Source organism: Squalius cephalus, assembly GCF_949319135.1.
Source record: "Squalius cephalus genome assembly, chromosome: 2".
Classification (NCBI taxonomy): Eukaryota; Metazoa; Chordata; class Actinopteri; order Cypriniformes; family Leuciscidae; genus Squalius; species Squalius cephalus.
The window spans coordinates 17,328,815-17,349,165 of record NC_137123.1 but is presented as its reverse complement, the minus strand read 5'-3'; the positions used below and the strand labels follow the sequence as shown (position 1 = coordinate 17,349,165).

Here is a 20,351-nt window from a genome sequence, read left to right as displayed (position 1 = left end):
AAAACACAATTGCAGGTAACCTCATTGAATGGTCACAGGAAATAGACATGGAGTATATTGGGTTGAATATGTCACTATCTCCTCAAGTGTCTTTCACTGTCATTTGCCTATATCGACCACCATCAACCAATAACATATTTTATGAGCATCTCCATAATATTCTTAAGCAATGTGATGATAAAAAGGAGTTAATACTAATGGGTGACTTTAATATAAACTGGGACAAAAAAACTGAGATAAAAAAAAAAAAACTTTAAGAGATAACAAACAAATTAAATCTCTCCCAACTGATACAAGGTCCAACAAGAATAACCAACTCCTCCCAGACACAAATTGATCTGATATTTACAAACAGACCTGAGAGAGTAACTACATCGCTTAATATGCTGACTGGTCTGTCCGACCATAATTTCACACTGCTGGTAAGGAAACTTACCAGAAAACAATTTGTAAATTCTACCAAAAGAAATCAATTCTATGAGAAAATCAGCTTGGAAAAAGCTATTTTCTATGATTACCAAGATAAAAGCAGATTTCACAAGAAAGGTGAAGCGTATACATGGAGAAAAGACCACATTACCATGGCTAAATGGCACTCTCTGGCGACAAATGAAAGAGAGAGATTCTGCTTTAAAGAGGGCTCTAAAATCAGAGTTTTTTTTATCAGAATCATTAACGAAGCACAGGGAAATGGGAAACATCTGGAGAAATTAAATTAACTGGTAGGAATAAAGAACAAAGGATAACTTTACCTGAACTCAAAGTGAATGGAATCCTGACCCAAGATAATGATATGATAGCAAGTACATTTAATGATTTCTTTATAAATTCAGTCAGGGAGCTGGCTCAAGGTATCCCAACTGAAACTATACCATCTATCCCCATTGATAAAGCTAAACCTATTTTTAAAATAGAGGAAATATCTGAATCATAGGTAATGAAAATTACAACCTCGCTAAGGAATTCAAAAGCAAAGGATTTGCATGGTTTGGATACCACATTTTTAAAATCACACAGGGATGCACTTGCTTGCCCCATTGCACATCTGATCAAGCTGTCAGTTTGGCAAAGTACTTTTCCAAGCTCCTGGAAAACAGCAGTGGTATCTCCGATCTACACGTCTGGTGATAAAACAATGGTGTCAAATTATAGACCCATTAGTATTCTATCAGTGATATCCAAAGTGACAGAAAAATGGGTAGCAGAACAGCTGAAAAACCATCTAAACTTGGGCCACACCCCTTTACACCCAATGCAATTTGGATGTCGCACAAACCACTCTACAGAGACAGCTAACTGTTTTCTCCTTGAAAACATCAAGTCAAAAAAGTGCAACAAGACACAGTGTTTGTCATTTGCACTTGACCTACTTACACACCGCTCGTTCCCTACCTCTCTCCTATTGCAGACATCGCTAGACTACGCCCCCCTCGCCACACAATTGTTGTCCCGATTCATTCACAAACATGAAATGGATAGTTCATGAAAATGGTCATCATTTACTCACCCTCATGTTATTCTAAACCTGTATGAGTTTCTTTCTTCTGTTGAACACAAAAGAAGATATTTTAAAGAATGTTGGTAATCAAACAGTTGATGGACCAATGGGTGCTGTCAAGAAAATATCTTCTTTTGTGTTCAACAGAAGAAAGAAGCTCATACAGGTTTGGGATGACATGAGGGTGAGTAAGTTATGACAACATTTTCATTTGTGGAAGAATTTTCCCTTTAATTCATTCAGCAGTGAATTAGGTGACTGTCTTTATGAATGAGTCACTGAATCATTCAAACGCCGAATTAGTCAAGAAAAATGATCATTATTAATCATTATCTAATCATTATTAATTCAACTGATTCATTCAAAAATGTTGATTCAGTCAGGAATTAAGCATGTGATTGTCTTTATGTGTGAGTCACTGAATCACAAATTCAACCAATTTGTTCAAAAAGTAATTCATTTAGGAACAAAATTGAATAATTATTTCGAGAGAATCGTTCAAAAGCAGAAACAGCACAAACGGCTGTGTTTAGAGATATTTTGTTGGTGGAGCAAAATTAGCAAAATCTGGACAACAGCTGTTGGTAAATGTGTGCGGCCTGGGATGTTTGTATATTCAAGACCAGGAAGCCAAGACTTGGGTCTCTGTGGCTCATCCAGAGATCATATCTGCTAGCCTTTGATCTAATTCTGTCTCATGGCTCTCGGTACTTTCATAAGAGATGTAGTTTTCTCCGTGTGTAATTTAGATAACAAACAGACTCGTGAATGGTGCCAGCATTAAACACAGCTTAGTCTAATGCTCTGATCCGCTTTATTCGATGTGCTTTTTAATTGGATTGTAATCTTAAAAGCGAGTGGGCTAGTTCATAGTTTTTCATTCCTTTATAAAGAACTGATAAACTAACTCTCCCTTTATTTTATTTTAATTGTAGATTATAAAACTGTATTAATTGTAGATCATAAACCTTTTAGAACTTTAACTTCATTATTCCATTGAATCTGTTACCAAATATAAAACCAGCAAAGAAAAACACAATGCTAAATGCAAATAATGAAATGCAAGCCATGCATAAATAAACAGGCTTATCAACTTTTATCAAAAGGAAATGAAAACGCTTCCCATGTTTTTGTGTGCGTTATCTGTCAGAGGCGAATTAGACAGACGTCAGCATGGACAGGTTGAGTGACATGCCATCATCCTCAAAAAACAAAAATAAAACTGCACAAAGATTAAAGAAAGTATTACTGCATGAAATTCAGGTTTACTTGCAGTGACTATAAACTTGGCTCGTCAACTTCAATTTTTGTTTGTGTGTGTGTGCTGAAGAAAGCAAAACAATTTCCCATGTTTTTGGTCTGATCTTTGGTCAGTTTTGCATGATTTTACTCTGATTCAACAACAAAATGGACCCTGCACATCCCTAGTCTTATTGTGGACGATTTATCAGTGCATATTATTTCAAAAAAAAAAAAAAAAAAAACGAAAAAACAATGTTTGTCTTAGCCACCTTTCACCAACATGTAAAAACTTGCTGTTCCTCTATCCAATAGAGCGCCTCAGTGATTCCCTCGACAATAACCCAATCGGATTTTTCCATTGGCTTTTGTATTATTGTAGAAAATAAGCTCTGTGACCAGCAAAAGTTGTTTTGTTCATCATGATAATCTTCACTACTACAATCGCTAGAAGTCAAAAGCTAAACGTAGAGGTAAAGGAACTACACCACGGTCACATGACTTCAACGTCACCGTCACTAAGCTTCTGACAACTCTCTCTCAGTCTTTAAAAACATTCTGAGTCCGGATACTTTACAAGAGTGCGATTATATACACAATAAGGCTGTCAAAGCGGACTATACAGTAGATGAGCTTACCTGTTCGACCTGATGAAGTTTAATGTCCCCAACAACCTCTGTAGTCCTATTTAGACACTCACAATCAACTGCCTTTTACAAGACAATTAAATGCTTTTAAAAACAATCACAAGAGGGTATTACTGATGAATTTTCTGTCATAGAATAAAACGTGGACATTCATGACCTCATTCCAGGCATTAAACCAAAAACCCGTTTATTTCAGGATAATGGAGCTGGTGCTCAAATGTTCTCTTTTTCCTGGGTTTTGGCCTACAAAAGTATGTCATCCCTGCATCACTTTACTAATGCTTAACATATGTCTTCTGACTCACAACCAGTGTAAATTGTCTTTTGGTATGGCAGGTTACAATTTGGGAAACTGGGTCACAATGTCCTGTTTTTCCTCAGATCGTCCCCTGACAGCTGTGGATGGCCGGGATCAGCTCGGTGTTGTGGTCCAGTCGCTGAAGGAGTGTGTGTCAGCGGTGGCGGAGCGAGCCAGACGCTCGGTGATCTTCGTCCTGCTCCAGGAGGCGGCGGGCAGTTCAGCGCAGGGTCTCCAGCTACAGCAGAGACGGGACACTGTCTTCAGCCAAGCAGTGAGTGACTCAGATGACAAACACTCATATCATAACAGATACGCTTAGGGATGCACCAGGGCTCCAGACTAACTTTTTTCACCTCCGTCCTGGAACCGTCCTGAAAAACTATTTGAACCGTCCTAAAGTGAATGTCAACTGTCTTAAAATAAACATGTTGTTTCTGTACTTTGTTATTATCATCTATAGTTGTTAGTCACATAATAAATGTGTTTTTTGTTTTTATAAAAACAACTTAAAACTAGTTAAACAACTATAAGAACAACTTTCTTTTGTTGCTTGATCAATATTAAGGACACAGACCGCATTAGGTTTATTACCCACTGTCACTTAAGACATCGGATCATGTCCAATGACATGCGGATCCAATTGCACTGATGCACATCCGATACACTCAAAACTGTTTAAGACATAACCAACATAGTTTACGTGAATACTCTCCAAAACGGACATTTCGAATTCGACATAATGTTGTGTGTATTTGTCCATTCAGACACGAAAGAGAGCTCAATTCAGTCCTCGCGCGCTGTATAGGTGTCTATGTGCACGGCTGCACGCTTCGGGTCGGGTGTGTGCGCACAGAAAACCGTACCGAATAGAGCTCTTTTTTTGCGTCGTCACTCTTATTCAGATCTATATGTCTGCTCTACTCATTCTCCCACACATTTACATTTTTTTACATTTTATGAGACATGCAGCGCATGTCAACCCGTGTGCCTAATTAGACATCAGTTCTGACTGGATCGCTTCCCAAATCATCACTATCAACATTTTTGTCTAGTTTTTATTCGTTGACGAAAATGTCAATAGATTTTTGTCATAGTTTTTGTCATTCAAAACTAGTTTTTATTTAGTTATCGTCTCGTTTTCGTCTGCGAAAAAATGTCGTTTTTTATGAAATTAACACTGCACCAATAACAGGGACTGTCCCCAGAAAACGTGAAAGTCTGGTCGACCTAAATTAGACTGACTAAGAAAAAAAGACCACAAATATATTGAAATCTAAATGTATGCTTTAGCTAATATACACACACATAGCCGGGGTAGCGCCCGTTAGCTAGCTAACGTTAGTAGGTCAACTTAGTAGCAAGCAGTTAGCAGACTTTTTCAATCCAATGACTAATAAAAATAAAATAATCAATTTAAAGGGGGGGTACCATGGTGTTTCATGTATTCAGAGTTGTTTACAGTGTTAAAGAGATGGATTCTCATGTTAAACATGGGCAAAGTTTTAAAAAAATATTTTGGACGAATAACGGAGAATTTCTGTGCTGAAAATCTTACTTCCGGGTTGGTACAAGTTTCGGCTGGTTTTTTTTTTATCGTGGATCTAATGACGTAGATAAGAGTGGAACTCCTTATATGAGCATTTCTCTCGGAAAAGCGCGCCCGCGCGCACGTCGACCAGAGGAGAACGAGACCGCGCACATCAACGCGCTTCAACAGGAAATCATCGCCAGCGCTGCATAGGATTTGTTCAAGAATGTCTCCAAAAAAGTGTGTTTTGGAAATGTGTGAGGGAAAGCTTACCGTGTCCAGCTTTCCAAAGAACCCAGTGTTACAGGAACAGTGGATGCAGTTTGTTTTTCCGGGGCAGCAACGGAGTGTAGGAAGTGCGTTTGTGTGTTCTGGTCGTTTCAGTGACGAATGTTTTATTAACAAGGCTCAGGTCGACGCTGGATTTGCAAATCGTTTGCTATTAAAACGTGGAGTGGTCCCAGTGATAAAAGACCCCATTCATGTAAGTACAACTGGATCAGATTTCTGTCTTTTGCTGGAAATCAAGCACTACCGCTTGACTCTATAGCTCCGCCTCCAGGACCTCGGCTTTTTCCGGAGAGAATCGGAAAGCTGTATTTTTCTTTTATAAATTTAATAAAACTAAACACTTTTTTGAGATATTAAGGATGCACTACTACTCTATAGGTACTCAAGTTTAACATGAGATTAGGTGAAACTGTGCATGTTATGTACCCTTTAAATTGTAACTCGGGGATTGTAGGCCTACTCGGGTTCGATGGAGGAGATGCAGGGCCGTCTTGGTGCTCAATCTGTTTGACCTCGTCCTCACCGTTGTTTAATCAACGCAACATATTTGCGATGTCATTAAGCCATGTGATAGATGTACCGCGAAACAAGTCTCCGGGTGAGTAGCCGGCCAGTGATAGTACCTGTAGTAACAGCATGAGAAGACGCGCTCCGTTGTAGTCAGCGCTTGGTCGGTTAATTTTGGCATCTTCTAAGTAAGTTACCCTAATAGGCTAGTAATAAATGAACACACATACAAAAATGTCTTTCGTCCTGTAGGCGTCCTGGAGAATATTTCTGTTCGTCCTAAACACATTTTAGTCTTGAGCCCTGGGATGCACCGATATGAACATTTTGGCCGATACCGATAACCGATATTTTCTTTATATTTGAAAGCCGATAACCGATATATTGGCCGATAAATCGTAATCCAAATTTTGATATAATTTTTGAGAGCCTGATTACAAAAAACAAAAGTCTCACCATTAAAATCCATGTCCCAAGCACACAATTATAATGATGTTCTCATTATGATTTTACGTAGCTTATAGGACAGACTTGTGCTGCACATGTTGCAATGTCTTCAGTAGAGCTGCTTATAGCTGAATTGAATTAGTTTCATAATTGATGAACTTTGCACTGTTACTGAATCAACACAGAACTGAATAAGGACATTATCTTCTGTAGAACTGCTTTATTGTTGCTTTATAGCTCGCTTCCAAACTAATGAACTTTGCAACATTGACACCGTCATTGGACTAAAATGAATCAACGCTGAAACTGAATTGAGCTGAATAATGACATTTAGAGCTGCTTTACAGCTGAAATTGAATTTTTCATAATTGAACTTTTCAATATTAAAACTGCCATTTTATTATTACTGTGAAGCGCTGTGTAAATAAATGTGACTTGACATGATTGGCTGGTCTTTTTAGTCAAATGTGTGTGGGGAAGGGAGATGTTCTGTTCTATCATTAATGCAAAACTGTCTAGACCAGTTTTTTTTATTATTGTTTTCTCACCCCATGTCATGTTCACACATCTAATTTTTTGACAAGGCATTTGTAAAGATATATGTGTGTTGTGTTCACAGCTGGCGGCACTGGCGTGTGGATTTGTCATGCGTTTATACGCGGGTTTGGAGGATAAGGGCTTTCTCAGACAGCTGCATGCGGTCGGACTGGTGGCCCAGTTTGAGAGTCTGCTCAGCACTTACAGTGAGTGTCCTGCATCAGATCATACAATCTCCGCAAAATAACCTGCTGAAAGCAACTCAGTGCAAATCAACTATTCAAACTAGGCCTGTCACGATCATGAATATTGTGCTGACGATTAACTATCATATACAGTGCTATGCATAAGTTTAGACACCCATGCTAAAGTTGACTAAAAAGAGGAATAAAAAATCATCTTTTGGAAATTGAACTTAATGCCTTAATTTAAAAAATTAGGAAAAATCCAACCTTTAAGGACACCAATTTTCTTTGTGAATGAATAATGTATCGTAAATAAATAAATGTTCTTCCTTAAAATACAGGGTGCATAAGTCTGGACACCCCTATGTTAAATTCCCATAGAGGCAGGCAGATTTTTATTTTTAAAGGCCAGTTACTTCATGGATCCAGGATACTATGCATCCTGATAAAGTTCCCTTGGCCTCTGGAATTAAAATAGCCCCACATCATCACATAGCCTTCACCATACCTAGAGATTGGCATGGAGGACTTTCCATAAGATCATCTCTCAATGCAAATCAAACCAGCTATTAGGCTAACTGAAATAAAACCATGCCAATCTCTAGGTATGGTGAAGGCTCTGTGATGATGTGGGGCTATTTTAATTCCAAAGGCCAAGGGAACTTTATCAGGATGCATAGTATCCTGGATCCATGAAGTAACTGGCCTTTAAAAATAAAAATCTGCCTGCCTCTATGGGAATTTAACATAGGGGTGTCCAGACTTATGCACCCTGTATTTTAAGGAAGAACATTTATTTATTTACGATACATTATTCATTCACAAAGAAAATTGGTGTCCTTAAAGGTTGGATTTTTCCTAATTTTTTTAATTAAGGCATTAAGTTCAATTTCCAAAAGATGATTTTTTATTCCTCTTTTTAGTCAACTTTAGTATGGGTGTCTAAACTTATGCATAGCACTGTATATGATTGCGATTAACAATTTAATTCATGTCACTTAGTGCAACCCTAATACATAATTTTCTGATTTATTACTATTAATAAAACATATATGCTATTTATTGCAATTTTGGCATATTTTGTCATAGGGATGCGAAATGGTATTGATACCATATCCGATACTGGACAATATTTTTAGATTTTTTATTTAAAAAAAAATATATATATACAGTATATGTTTTAAAAATGTCATTTGATATTTAATTGTGCAATCTCATTTCTCTTGTTGTTACATTTTTGACATTTAATACATCTAATGCTCACATAAAGTTATTACATTTTTCTCTTTCCCCCGCCATTGACGAGTTATCTCGTCTTTTATGAGAAAGCGCCAAAGATGACATTTTATGGCTTTCCGTGTTTTCTATGCATTTTCTGAATGAGTACTGAATCTCCTGATCAAAACACAGGCAAAGAAGAAGAAACAATCGATATAATATGTGATCATATGCATATGTAAAATAACACGATCGTCAACATTAAACTGCATATAAATCATAACTGCCTAATTTTACTGAATGAAATGTCGACCCAGGATGAGCTACAGGACTGTGAAGCATTAGGAGTGTTGATGGACTCGATCTACTCCATCTGTGTTTTGATTATCATTCTGAATCCAATCCAGATGTAGTCTGACAAAAACATTTTTGCTCAAAATGTTGCTTTTCTTTTGAAACTTACCCATTGTTACGTAACGTAAACTTACCCATTGTTCCACGTAGTGGAAATAGCACGAAGAAGAAGGAGGATAATAAGAACCAGGAGAAAACCACATTTAACATTAACGAGAACGGACGAAGACTGAGGGAGAACACAGGGTCTAAATACATAGAGCAAACAAAAGGAACTTAATTAGATAAACAGGGGAAAACTGTGTCACAGGACTAAACCAAAAACACGATGAAACATAGGAGACAGACCATACAGTACATGCAACACCCATATTCAAGTGTTGATAAAAAAAGACTGCAGGAAGTTAGAATAAAAGGTAACACTTTATTTTACAGTGTCCTTGTTACATGTACTCACCATAGTAATAACAATAAATTATGCATAATTACATGCAACTAACCCTCAACCAAATCCTAATCCTACCCTAACCCTATAGTAAGTACATGTAGTTGCTTAATATTACTCAGTACTTAAATATATAATTACACTGTAACGATGACACCTTAAAATAAAGTGTAACCGAATACATTTTTTTTTGTTGATAAATGTTCTTTATCAAATGTTCTTTGATATGTTCTTTCTTTTGATATATTGCATGTTCAGAGATTCATACAACAAAATATTCTGGGGGCCATGACATTTTTGTGAAACGGATGAAAAACACTGGCGGGGAAAGAGTTAAAAATATAATAATTAATAACTAACACTGTTAAATATAATCTTTACCAAATCTCAATTTTTCATACTGTACATTACAATGTCATGATGCCGAAATTCAACTGAAGCATTATTTTAGTTGTTAGTGTTTAGTAATTTATGTAAACTAAATAGCAGTAGAACTTTAATATCAATTATTTGTTGGTTGTTAAGCATAATTTGAATTATAACATCAGTGCATCCCTATTTTATCATATTGCTGTTAGAAGTGTTTTATTGAAACAATAAGCCATTTTGAGGCTATTAAGTACATGGTTTTACTGACCATAATGCAACCTTGGCTTATTGCCAATAAGAGTTTGTATAATCATAGTGTAGTTATTCGTATTGCTGTTTCCAACAACAACCAAACTTTGAAGTAAACACTTCCAGCTGCACGCGCTCTTTAGATTACATTTTGAACTAAGTTCACCGCTCTTGCCGTGTTGAAGACCTCAAGGCTGTTGTGATTATTTGATGTGAAGTGTGTGTGATGACTCATGAATCACTGCAACTGTTTGCTGCACACAGGGAAAGCCGATCCTTTGAGGCAATGCCAGTGGGGAGATTATTTTCAAAAGTTTACTCATGTAACTCTTGCAGAAATGTTTAGAGTATTAGATGGGTTAAGATGAAGTACAACATGTTCCAGATTCAGCATTCCTATCAGTTGGTCAAATAGGGTTGGTTGGTAAATGAATGTTGAAGTTAGGCAATGTTATTTTAGTGTCACTGAGATATTTTATTTTTATTTTTTTATATTGGTAAAGGTTTAGTCATTTTTATTTTTTTTCAGTATTCGTTATTTTGGTGCATCAAGTTAAATGAAATGAAATGAAAAATATTTCCTTGGGAACGAACTGAAATGAAATACTTTTTTTTTGTTTCAATGTTATTGTTTTTTATGGCTTTAGTTTTAGTTTTAGTTTGAACAACATCCTTATGAACCATTTTTTTTTTTTAGTGAGTGTAGCTTAACTAGTGAAGCATTGCATAAGTGAATATTATGATCATGGGTTCCCAGGATGCACTACATTTTTACTAGCACGAGGAAGTCAGACAAAGGCCCCTGCCAGATGCATAAATGTAATGTAATGTAAATGTTAACTTGGCTTTATTTTAGGGACCAAATATACGCCTTAAGTTAGTGAAACCTGACAAAACCTCCCTAAAGACACGTCCTCAAAGGTAAAAAGGATTCAAAAATAAAACAAATAATGGCTCTGTTCCAAATCCTTGAGCTATCCATGTAGGCAGCAAATCCAAAAATGAAAAAATTGGATTAAGAGAAATGATTAGAAATGTAGGCCTCCTTATAATTTAATACTAAAAAGTATTGATATGTGGGTCAATGACATGGCGTGTCAATTCTGGTGTCCAAAGCATATGCATAATATTAAAAATGTATACATTTTTAAATGCACCTCATTAAGTGACTCAACTTCCCCCTCTTTAATTTCTCATGTGAGAATTTATTATAAATAATTAATCTTTAAGGAACAAAAAGTCTGAAACTTAAACTTTCCCAAAACTTTGGGACTTTTGAGCTTTAAAAACTTTTAAAGCTCAAAAGTCCCAAAATGTCATTCCGGGTAACTGTCCCGGCTTAAAATCTGAATACAAAAATACGACAAAAATGTAAAAAAAAAAATATAAATAAAAGTATTTAAAATCTACTTGGGCATAATTGTATTGATGTTTTCAACGATACCTACAGTGGTAATACTAAGCTTATTTAAATTTTTATGACAGAAAGACTTTTGTCTCCAAAATGTGATTTCTCTAATGTCAGTCCTGGATAACAGACATCAATGACCATATCAATGCATTTTGGTATGTCATGTGACATAATATTGTATCAAAAAGAAGACCCTGAAGGAGCACCAGAACACTGCGTCCTCGGGAGTCATTCTCCTGAGTCAGACTTGGCAAGTCCTAACTTTCCATACTTGGTATTGAGAAACGCCTAATGTTGGCGCTTGGCTTCTTATGACAGAGCCACATGCCGAGAGGCAAGAACAAGATCTGCTGTATGTCATCCATTGTTGTTTACGATGTCACTTTCTTCTTCACACGAAAATGACGTCGATCGCTTATTTTCGGCATAGGCTACACCACGCCTATCAAGTATGCTACTGTTGGCGGTGGCCAAATCAGGGTTTAACGAGCCATTAGTTCCAGTGAAAGGAACTCTTAATGCTTCAGCATACCAAGACATTTTGGACAATTTCATGCTCCCAACTTTGTGGGAATAGTTTGGGGGTTGAACCCTTCCTATTCCAACATGACCAGTGCACAAAGCCAAGTCCATAAAGACATGGATGAGCGAGTTTGGTGTGGAGGAACTTGACTGGCCTGCACAGAGTCCTGACCTCAGCCCGATAGAACCCCTTTGGGATGAATTAGCAGAGACTGTGAGCCTTCTCGTCCAACATCAGTGCCTGACCTCGCAAATGCTCTTCTAGAAGAATGGACATAAATTCCCATAAACACACTTCTAAACTTTGTGGAAAGCCTTCCCAGAAGAGTTGAAGCTGTTATAGCTGCAAAGCGTGGGCCAACTCCTTATGAAACTCTTTGGATTAAGAATGGGATGTCATCCAAGTTTATGTGCATGTAAAGACAGACGTCTCAAAACTTTTGGAAACATAGTCTATATCAGCGGTTCCCAAACTTTTTTTCCTGCGCACCCCCTACTATGTCCCAACGGGGTTGGCACACCCCAATAACGCAACAAAGCTTTGTTTTATCGCCATATAAAGACTCATGTTTAATCATGCGCAAATAACCAGAACACGCATGACAATAACAACATCAACAAAGTTTCAATATAATGCAACAAAGCTACGCACAAGCTTCCACTTTTAAGAGGACGAGTGACAGACACAGGCTCAGTAACAGAAAGCACGGTTATTTTCAGCCGCGTAATTTAGTTTTATTTAAAAACGAAATATTTTGTAACATTACACATGTGACATGTTGTAAAGTCACTTTTGATCACTTTAATGCATCCTTACTGAAAAAAAATTCTGACTAACCAACACCTTTTTGAACGGCAGTGTACATTATTGCAATATAAACACTATCAGACAGATCAACAAGGTATCTCTTCATTTACCAGTCGAAGACGGAGCAACTTTCTCTTATGTTTACTCCGTGCACTGTCAAGGGCTTCATCATATTTAATTTGTCGTGGTACCGGTCTTTGCAGCAATTATTTTACCGCACATACTGCATCGCGCGCTGTTGGCATCGAGCCTGGAGAAATTTCTGTAGCCACACTTTTGATCGACTTTTCCACATCTTTATGGTATTGTGTGTGTGTGCTCGCGTCTCATATGAGTATGTGCGCGGAGAGTTTGTGTGTGTGCTCGGGTCACATTGAGTATGTGTATGTGCGCGAGTTTGTGTGTGTGCGCGCGCGCGTCTCATATGAGTATGTACCTATGGTATGTACGCGGAGAGTTCCGCGCGTCTCTTGTGTGTAGAGTTTGCTTGCTTGTATGTGCGTGACGTTGTGCATTTCATATGTATTTGTTTTATCAAAAACTAATAAATTATAGTTTTTTTATTTAAAATAAAAGGAAAAGGAATTTACAAAGGAAATGTTTACTGTTCATGTTTTTTTATTGTGTGGAAAAATCCCACTTAAAAAAACAGACCACCATTACATTTTCCTCTCGCGCACCCCCTGGTGGTAGCTCGCGTACCCCTGGGGGTGCGCGTACCACACTTTGGGAATCCCTGGTCTATATATATATATATATATATATATATATATATTAACACAGATGTTTGTCACGCAGGTGAAGAAATAGGAATGCTGGAGGACATGGAGGTGGGGATCTCTGACCTGCACAGAGTGACCTTCAGGATCACAGAGGCAGCGTCTGAAGAAGCAGTCAGTCTGCAGCCCACCATCAGCGGTAGACGGTGAGAGAAACCCCACATTCACAGCGGGTTTGCATGTGTCTGTCAGCGCGCATTCATAGGCAGGGTTCCCACAGTCATGAAAACTTGGAAACATCAGGGAATTTTAAAACTGCGATGAGTCAGAGCCGGTGTCATTACAGGCAGCGCAGTTGCACTTCCAACAGCCCAAGCTCGAGTCCTGACGTTAATATTTATCATGTGTAATATTTAAAATGTATGATCTTACAATATATACAGTAACACTTTACAATAAGGTTCATTAGTTAACATTAGTTTACTACAGTAGTTTGCATGAACTAATAATGAACTGCACTTATACAGCATTTATTAATCTTTGTTAATGTTAATGCACTGTGAACTAACATGAACAAACAATGAACAGCTGTATTTTTTATTAACTAACGTTAACAAAGATTAACAAATACAGTAACAAATGTTTTGCTCATGATTCGTTCATGTTAGTTAATGCATTAATTAATGTTAACTAATGAACCTTATTGTAAAGTGTTACCAAATTAACATTTCTGAAAATTCTATTTCAAATAAACGCTGTTCTTTTGAAATTTCTCAAAGAATCCAGCAAAAAATTATTTAGCTGTTTCCACAAAAATATGAAGTGGTTTAACTGATTTCAGCATTGATAATAAAGGGGGTCGCACACCGGACGAGAAGCGCAGCGCCGCACCGCGTCTAGGACAACACGAGGTATCGCACACCGGACGCGCACTTTCTCAGTTTATGGCCAGCAATATTGTTATTGTGGTGGATTTTTTCCCTAAACCTAACTATCTGGGGCGTCTGCACTCGACACCCAACTGATCTTAATATCTCTGGCGTCTGCACTCGACACCAATACCTTATATCTCTGGCGTCTGCACTCTACACACAATTCCTTAAATCTGGGACGTCTACAAATCGACACCCAATACCTTTATACTCTAGCTCTTGCGTCTTCAGTCGACAACTGGCCGAGTTCCTGCTAACTTGCTTCCCTAAACTAGCTTCCTGCGCAGGAATAAATCGACAAACAGACCTGCTAATGTCCTTTAAATGCTTTAATCACGGCCAGGAGATCTTCCCGAGCAGTTCTCAGGGAATCTCTCCCAAGAAGCAAGGCCGGAGGATCTCAGACAAATTCCATTGAGAATCCCACCGAAAAATACATATACAAAAGTTTTTATAGTATAGAGGTATGACATAAATGTCAGGCTGCATTACATAATTTCCCCACTATTTGATTGGTTCTTCATATGCTAACCCCTCTGTTACTAGGTAAAGCAAACTTTGATCTTGTGATTACTTATCACAAGGTATTAATGACTTAATTTGTTCTAACAGACTGTCTAGTTTCACTTCCCAAAACTATGTTATTTTTACCCATAGACACATACACTCAAAGTCACAAGTTTTCCCCAAAGAGTTTGGAAACATTAAAAGCATATGAATGTTATTCCTGCAAGAAAAACAAATGTTAGTTGATTAATTATAGTTGATTAATTAAAATCCATTCACGTTATGTTTAAGGACATTGTGGAATTAAGATAATGTATGTACTATGTTATGATTGTACTGTACAATTAAATACAATCGTTGCTAAGTCTGCAGTCTGAACCTTTTACCTCAGAGCGTCCATTAACTGAATGAATTGAGAATATCATCTGAAAATCCGATAACAGCAGCAGTTTTCATCCATGCATCTGATTTCTGTGAATGTATGTAAAACCAAATGTATATTGCAGGACAGGGTGAAGTCAGTATATACAGTACTGTGCAAAAGTCTTAGGCATGTTAATATCCCCACCCCAAAAATGTCCCCAAAAATGGTTGTAAGTCAGTTATTTCTATCTTTTGCTGTAGTGTGTCAGTAGGAAATATCAGTTTACATTTCCAAACATTCTTTTTGCCATTAATTGTAATAATCCAGTGAGATTTGTGTATGCACAAGGAGTCTGACAGCAGCCGGTATGAGCTGATCTCTCCATCATCGAGTCCGTCTGTGATTACATGAAGAAACTGAGACAAACTAAATCCAGAAGAACTGCGGGAACATCTCCAAGATGCTTGAAGAAACTTTCCTGCAAAGCTACAGCACTGTGAAAAGTACTGGCACTTGTGTTAAAATGCTGTAAAGTGAGAATGCTTTCAAAAATAAAATCACAAATTGAATTTATTTATGATTTAACTTCTATTAACTAATTCAAATCAATATTTGGTGTAACGACCCTTTGCGTTTAAAACGGCTTTTGTCCAGGTACACTTGCGCATAGTTTTTCAGGAAGCTTTGCAGGAAGGTCTCGGAGACGTTCCCGCAGTTCTTCTGGATTTAGTCTGTCTCAGTTTCTTCTGTTTCTTCATGTAATCACAGACGGACTCGATGATGGAGAGATCAGCTCATACCGGCTGTTGTCAGACTCCTTGTGCATACACAAATCTCACTGGATTATTACAATTAATGGCAAAAAGAATGTTTGGAAATGTAAACTGATATTTCCTACTGACACACTACAGCAAAAGATATAAATAACAAATATAAATAAATTCATTTCAAACTCTGCCCCATTTTTGGTTGTGAGTCTGTTTTTAGAAAGTGGAATGATTTATATTAGAGGACCCCGCCACAAATATTCTGTAATGGCAGAAGGAGTTGCAAATCTTATCATTTATGTAATGGCAGAGCGCGAGTCCACAAAATATGCAAACACATTCCATTCTTGTTACAGACCTCTACACATACACACAGTCAGAAACATGATTATATTAGAATAAAATGGCAAATTTACATTCATTCTTTTACATTCAGCTTAATAAAAATCTGCATGTGGAAAAAAGGTTATTTAAATGTTCTTTACTCTAATAAAGAAGTTATTTTAAGAACTGTTCACTGAAAGGTTCTTTGTGGAACCAAAAAGATTTTCAAAAGTGGAAAAAAAGACTGTAAAAGAAGCTGTGTGAACCTGTAAGTTGAGCAGTTGCATGCTTGTGATGACAGAGTTTGGAAATGTGAGCCGGTCTTTTTTTTTTTTTTTTTTTTTTTTTTTTTTTTAATCCCAGAGACCGTTACACTGTCGAGGTGCCTCTCCCACATCATGCCTTCCAAACGCTCCCGGACGAGCTGCGCGAGGGCAAGCCGCTACGCGTGCTCCCCGTGCTCTTCAACGTGGGCATAAATGAGCAACAAACCATCGCTGAGAGGTACAAGCACTGACTGATGAACATGAAACATGAGTGCACAGCCAAGCACACAAGCATGTCTGAGCTGATGCATGATTGAGGTGCTCTTCTTTGTCTCTCCCTCTCAGGTTTGGTGACATATCTTTACAGGAGAGAATAAACCAGAAGAACTTCGAGATTCTTGAAGGTTACTATAAATCCTTAATGAACACAGTGCCGTCTGAATGTAAGTTCAACACTCAAGAAACTGAGCTTTGTGTTTTATATTACATTTAGTCATTTAGCAGACACTTTAATCAAAAGCCACTTGCAAATGAGGAACATCAGAGACTATCTGTTGAGAAATGAGCTATATGAGTTATATTACAGTGTCCCTGTTACACATCTTACATTATAATATTATAATAACAGTAAATTATGCATTTCTGTCAGGACCACTACCGTCAAATATGATTGACAATTAGCATACAGTTTGGATTGGCGGTATGGTTCCGTTCTGGGCGAGAACTCTCTGCGCATCCATGCAGCCTAGCATGGATAAGAGCAGGGAGAGCAGCAATAACCCCCCAAAACAAAACCATATGCCAATATCCCCCAAAACCAACTGACAGCGCAATCTGGATTTTGTAGTTACCTGAGTGAGCCAAGGCAACAAGCATGTTGCCAATACCTGAAAGCTTGAGCAACAGCATGTTACCAACAATACCAGAAAGCCTTAAGCAACAAGTATGTTGCCCTTACCTAGATGGCCTAAACGAGTATGATGCCAATACCCACATAACCATAGCAACAAGCATGTTGTCAATACCCGAAATGTTCAGCAGTAAACATGCATATTGCAATGAATGACATCCACCTGAAATGAAGAAGTGAAAATTAGATATCAAAATGAATCAGCTGCTTGCTTGTTTGTTGTATATCTGCAGTCCAGTTTCAGTTCCTTTGAGTGACGCCTGTGAGCTAGAGATGAGAGATGGAGATTTAATTTTCAATTATCTTTTTCATTAGAAATAAGTACTGAAGTACACAGTAATCCTGGTGGAAACTTCTGGTTCACACTGAATTAGAATTAGCTGGATGGTTTAATGTAACAAGCGTGATGCTGATGCTTGGATACATTTACTCACAAATATGTAGATTTGAATAAATTCCAATCACTAGACAAGTTATTTGTTGACGTGTACTGTGCATACTGTCACCTGTCAATGACGTCATAACCTTGTTATACTTGGTTGTAGTTTACTTCTGTAGAAAAGAGAAATTATAAAAAAATTATATATGTACACACATTTTGTTATTATAATTTTTACACACTACCCCCACCATGACTGAGGCTGATAGAATGGTTACATCCTGATTTTAGCATCATATGTTGAGCACTATAGATCCAATCTAATTGGGGAAGCATCACACCAAGCTGGAGCGAGCAAGGACACATGGCAACAAGCGTGTTGCTGTAGCCAATTTAACAATTGTATGGGATCTATTGGGGGAAGCGTACACCCCTAGCGGCAGCAAAATCTAATACAAGCCTGTTGTATAATCGCGGAAATATTGCTAAAACTAGTGTAGTTTGGCAGGGGAAGCCTGCACCCTACAGCAATAGCTCCGACTAGTGACAATAAAACTAATACAACTAGCATGTTTGTATAACCATAGGACTAGTATTAAAACTAGTGTAGTCTGGTCGGAGAAGCATACACCCTCTAGCTCTGAGTCAGATGCAGTGTGCTAAGCAATGAAATACAGTGTGCTTCCTCATTAATGAACATGATTACTGCTCCCGTCCTACGGTTTCCATCGGCTGTGGAGGTGAAGATGACGACTCCCATGATTCCATCAAGCTACAATGTTGTTAGTGTTGAATACCAGACCTCTGCGGTGAATGTACTGTGTATTTTGCACTAGTATTTTACCGATATCTAGATAGCTTTAGCCACAAGCATGTGGTAACTTTAACACATTATGTTGCAATAATCAGACAGAATAAAGCACAGGACAGTATGCACAAGCCAAAGTAACAAACACATATTCGATAACATTGATCTAGCAACCACCATACAGTACTGATAGCAATGTTACTGAAATGACAGCATATTACTGATGCCTGAAAAATTTAGCACAGCATGTGACACCAGGTATAAGCCTAAAACAAAGCCATGTTCCAAAATAACGACTGGGCTAAATAACCTTAAAAATAAAATAACTATGTTTCAATAGCAACATCTTTTAAAGCAAGCAGTTTTTAATAGCCACTATATAGCCTTAGAACAAGCAGTGTTACAATAATAGGTTTTTTTGGTTTTTTTTACATATACACATCATAAATATACCACCATGTTGAATTTCAACATGCAAGCCCTTAAAAAAAAAACAATGCATTAAAATGAAAGCACTGTAAAATACAATACACTGTAGCTTTAAGAACGACGTGTTTCCAAGAACTAGATAGACCAAGCGTGTCCGAAGTGACTCAACTGAATTGTGACTGTTTACTTTCTTTTTTAAAGCAACAACATAGAACTTTTCCTCTGCGGTCGCCCTACAGGTTGGAAGCGGAATTGTCCATTACCGCTGTCGTAAATAATTTAGCCTACCGCATCCTGATAGACCAGATAGTTTCCGTAACGTAGCCAGGCAGACAACAGATTAGAAAAACTAAAGATAGTATGCAAGCAATTTACTTACTAGTCCAACAGCATGACGGTCATGTCAGCATCGGTAGGGCAGCCCTCCTCCTCCTTTAGCTCACGCCAGCGAGCAAACGCTCGACCAATATTGATCCTCGTCCAGCCTTTTAGTTTATCACTCTCCCTTTTCCTCTTCCAACTCTCCTCCGACAAAACCTTGGACTTCTTACGTTTCGCTGCTGCTTCAGCCATGGCAAAAACAGACGCACGAAAACAAACGCTGGTTGGCCTCTCACGTCCAAATTAGACGAAGTGGTGGGGGAAGTGACGTATGCCGTAAAGCAGTCGAGTTTTGTAGTTCTTTTTGTGCTTGGTTACTACCCGCACCCCGAAGTTACATAGTGCCAGTAAAAGCGATACAGACCCCGTCAGGCTATGGCAGACGTGTCATTCAACCTATTGTAAGTCGATGTACCATCACAAGGGTCTTGGAAATATATTATGAAGGTTGAAAAACTACATGTTGTTACTTTAAAGCTGTGCCACAGCAGAATATTTCCGTTTGCACCATGAATTGTTAATTCATATCAAACAGCTGCTTGAATCTGTGCTGCATAGCGGTAAAAGCACAGCGCGTGCAACGCGATCAGTTGCCAATGACAACACATAGTAACGCACATAGCCATATGATAGCAAGAGCATTTTAATGAAAACGACTAAGTTAGAATAGCCCAAGCCACACGTATAGCATTAGCAACAAGCATGTTGCCAAAACCCTGATAGATTTTAGCAATGAGCATTAAAAAGGAACTTAGCTTAGCTTTGTGAAGACTTTCAGAGATGAATGGAGAAACACGTCGAGTCCTGTGTTAATAATGCAGCGATGCGAGCAGCAATGCAGACTGAGGTCACTTCCAAATCAGGCAACTTATGATCAATGCGGCAAATCTCGTGTTCAAGTTTAAGACGAATCTGAGGTGAAATCCTTGTGGGGAACGAATTCCTCTTGCTAAATTCCCGATTGCACGATTCCTTGTGAGATGATGTTGTTTGCCTGCCGAATTTCGCC

General features: G+C 38.0%; 1 protein-coding gene across 10 annotated transcripts in view; it reads left to right on the top strand.

The window, feature by feature from the left end:
- Nucleotides 1–20,351, top strand: part of inpp4b (inositol polyphosphate-4-phosphatase type II B) — a 173,914-nt gene that overhangs the window by 138,333 nt on the left and 15,230 nt on the right. For all 10 annotated transcript variants that reach the window (XM_079895337.1, XM_079895338.1, XM_079895334.1 and 7 more), the window contains 5 exons: nucleotides 3,766–3,956; nucleotides 7,078–7,201; nucleotides 13,355–13,481; nucleotides 16,533–16,673; nucleotides 16,781–16,878. In XM_079895337.1, coding sequence (XP_079751463.1) covers nucleotides 3,766–3,956; nucleotides 7,078–7,201; nucleotides 13,355–13,481; nucleotides 16,533–16,673; nucleotides 16,781–16,878 — 681 coding nt within the window. The remainder of the gene's footprint in view (nucleotides 1–3,765; nucleotides 3,957–7,077; nucleotides 7,202–13,354; nucleotides 13,482–16,532; nucleotides 16,674–16,780; nucleotides 16,879–20,351) is intronic.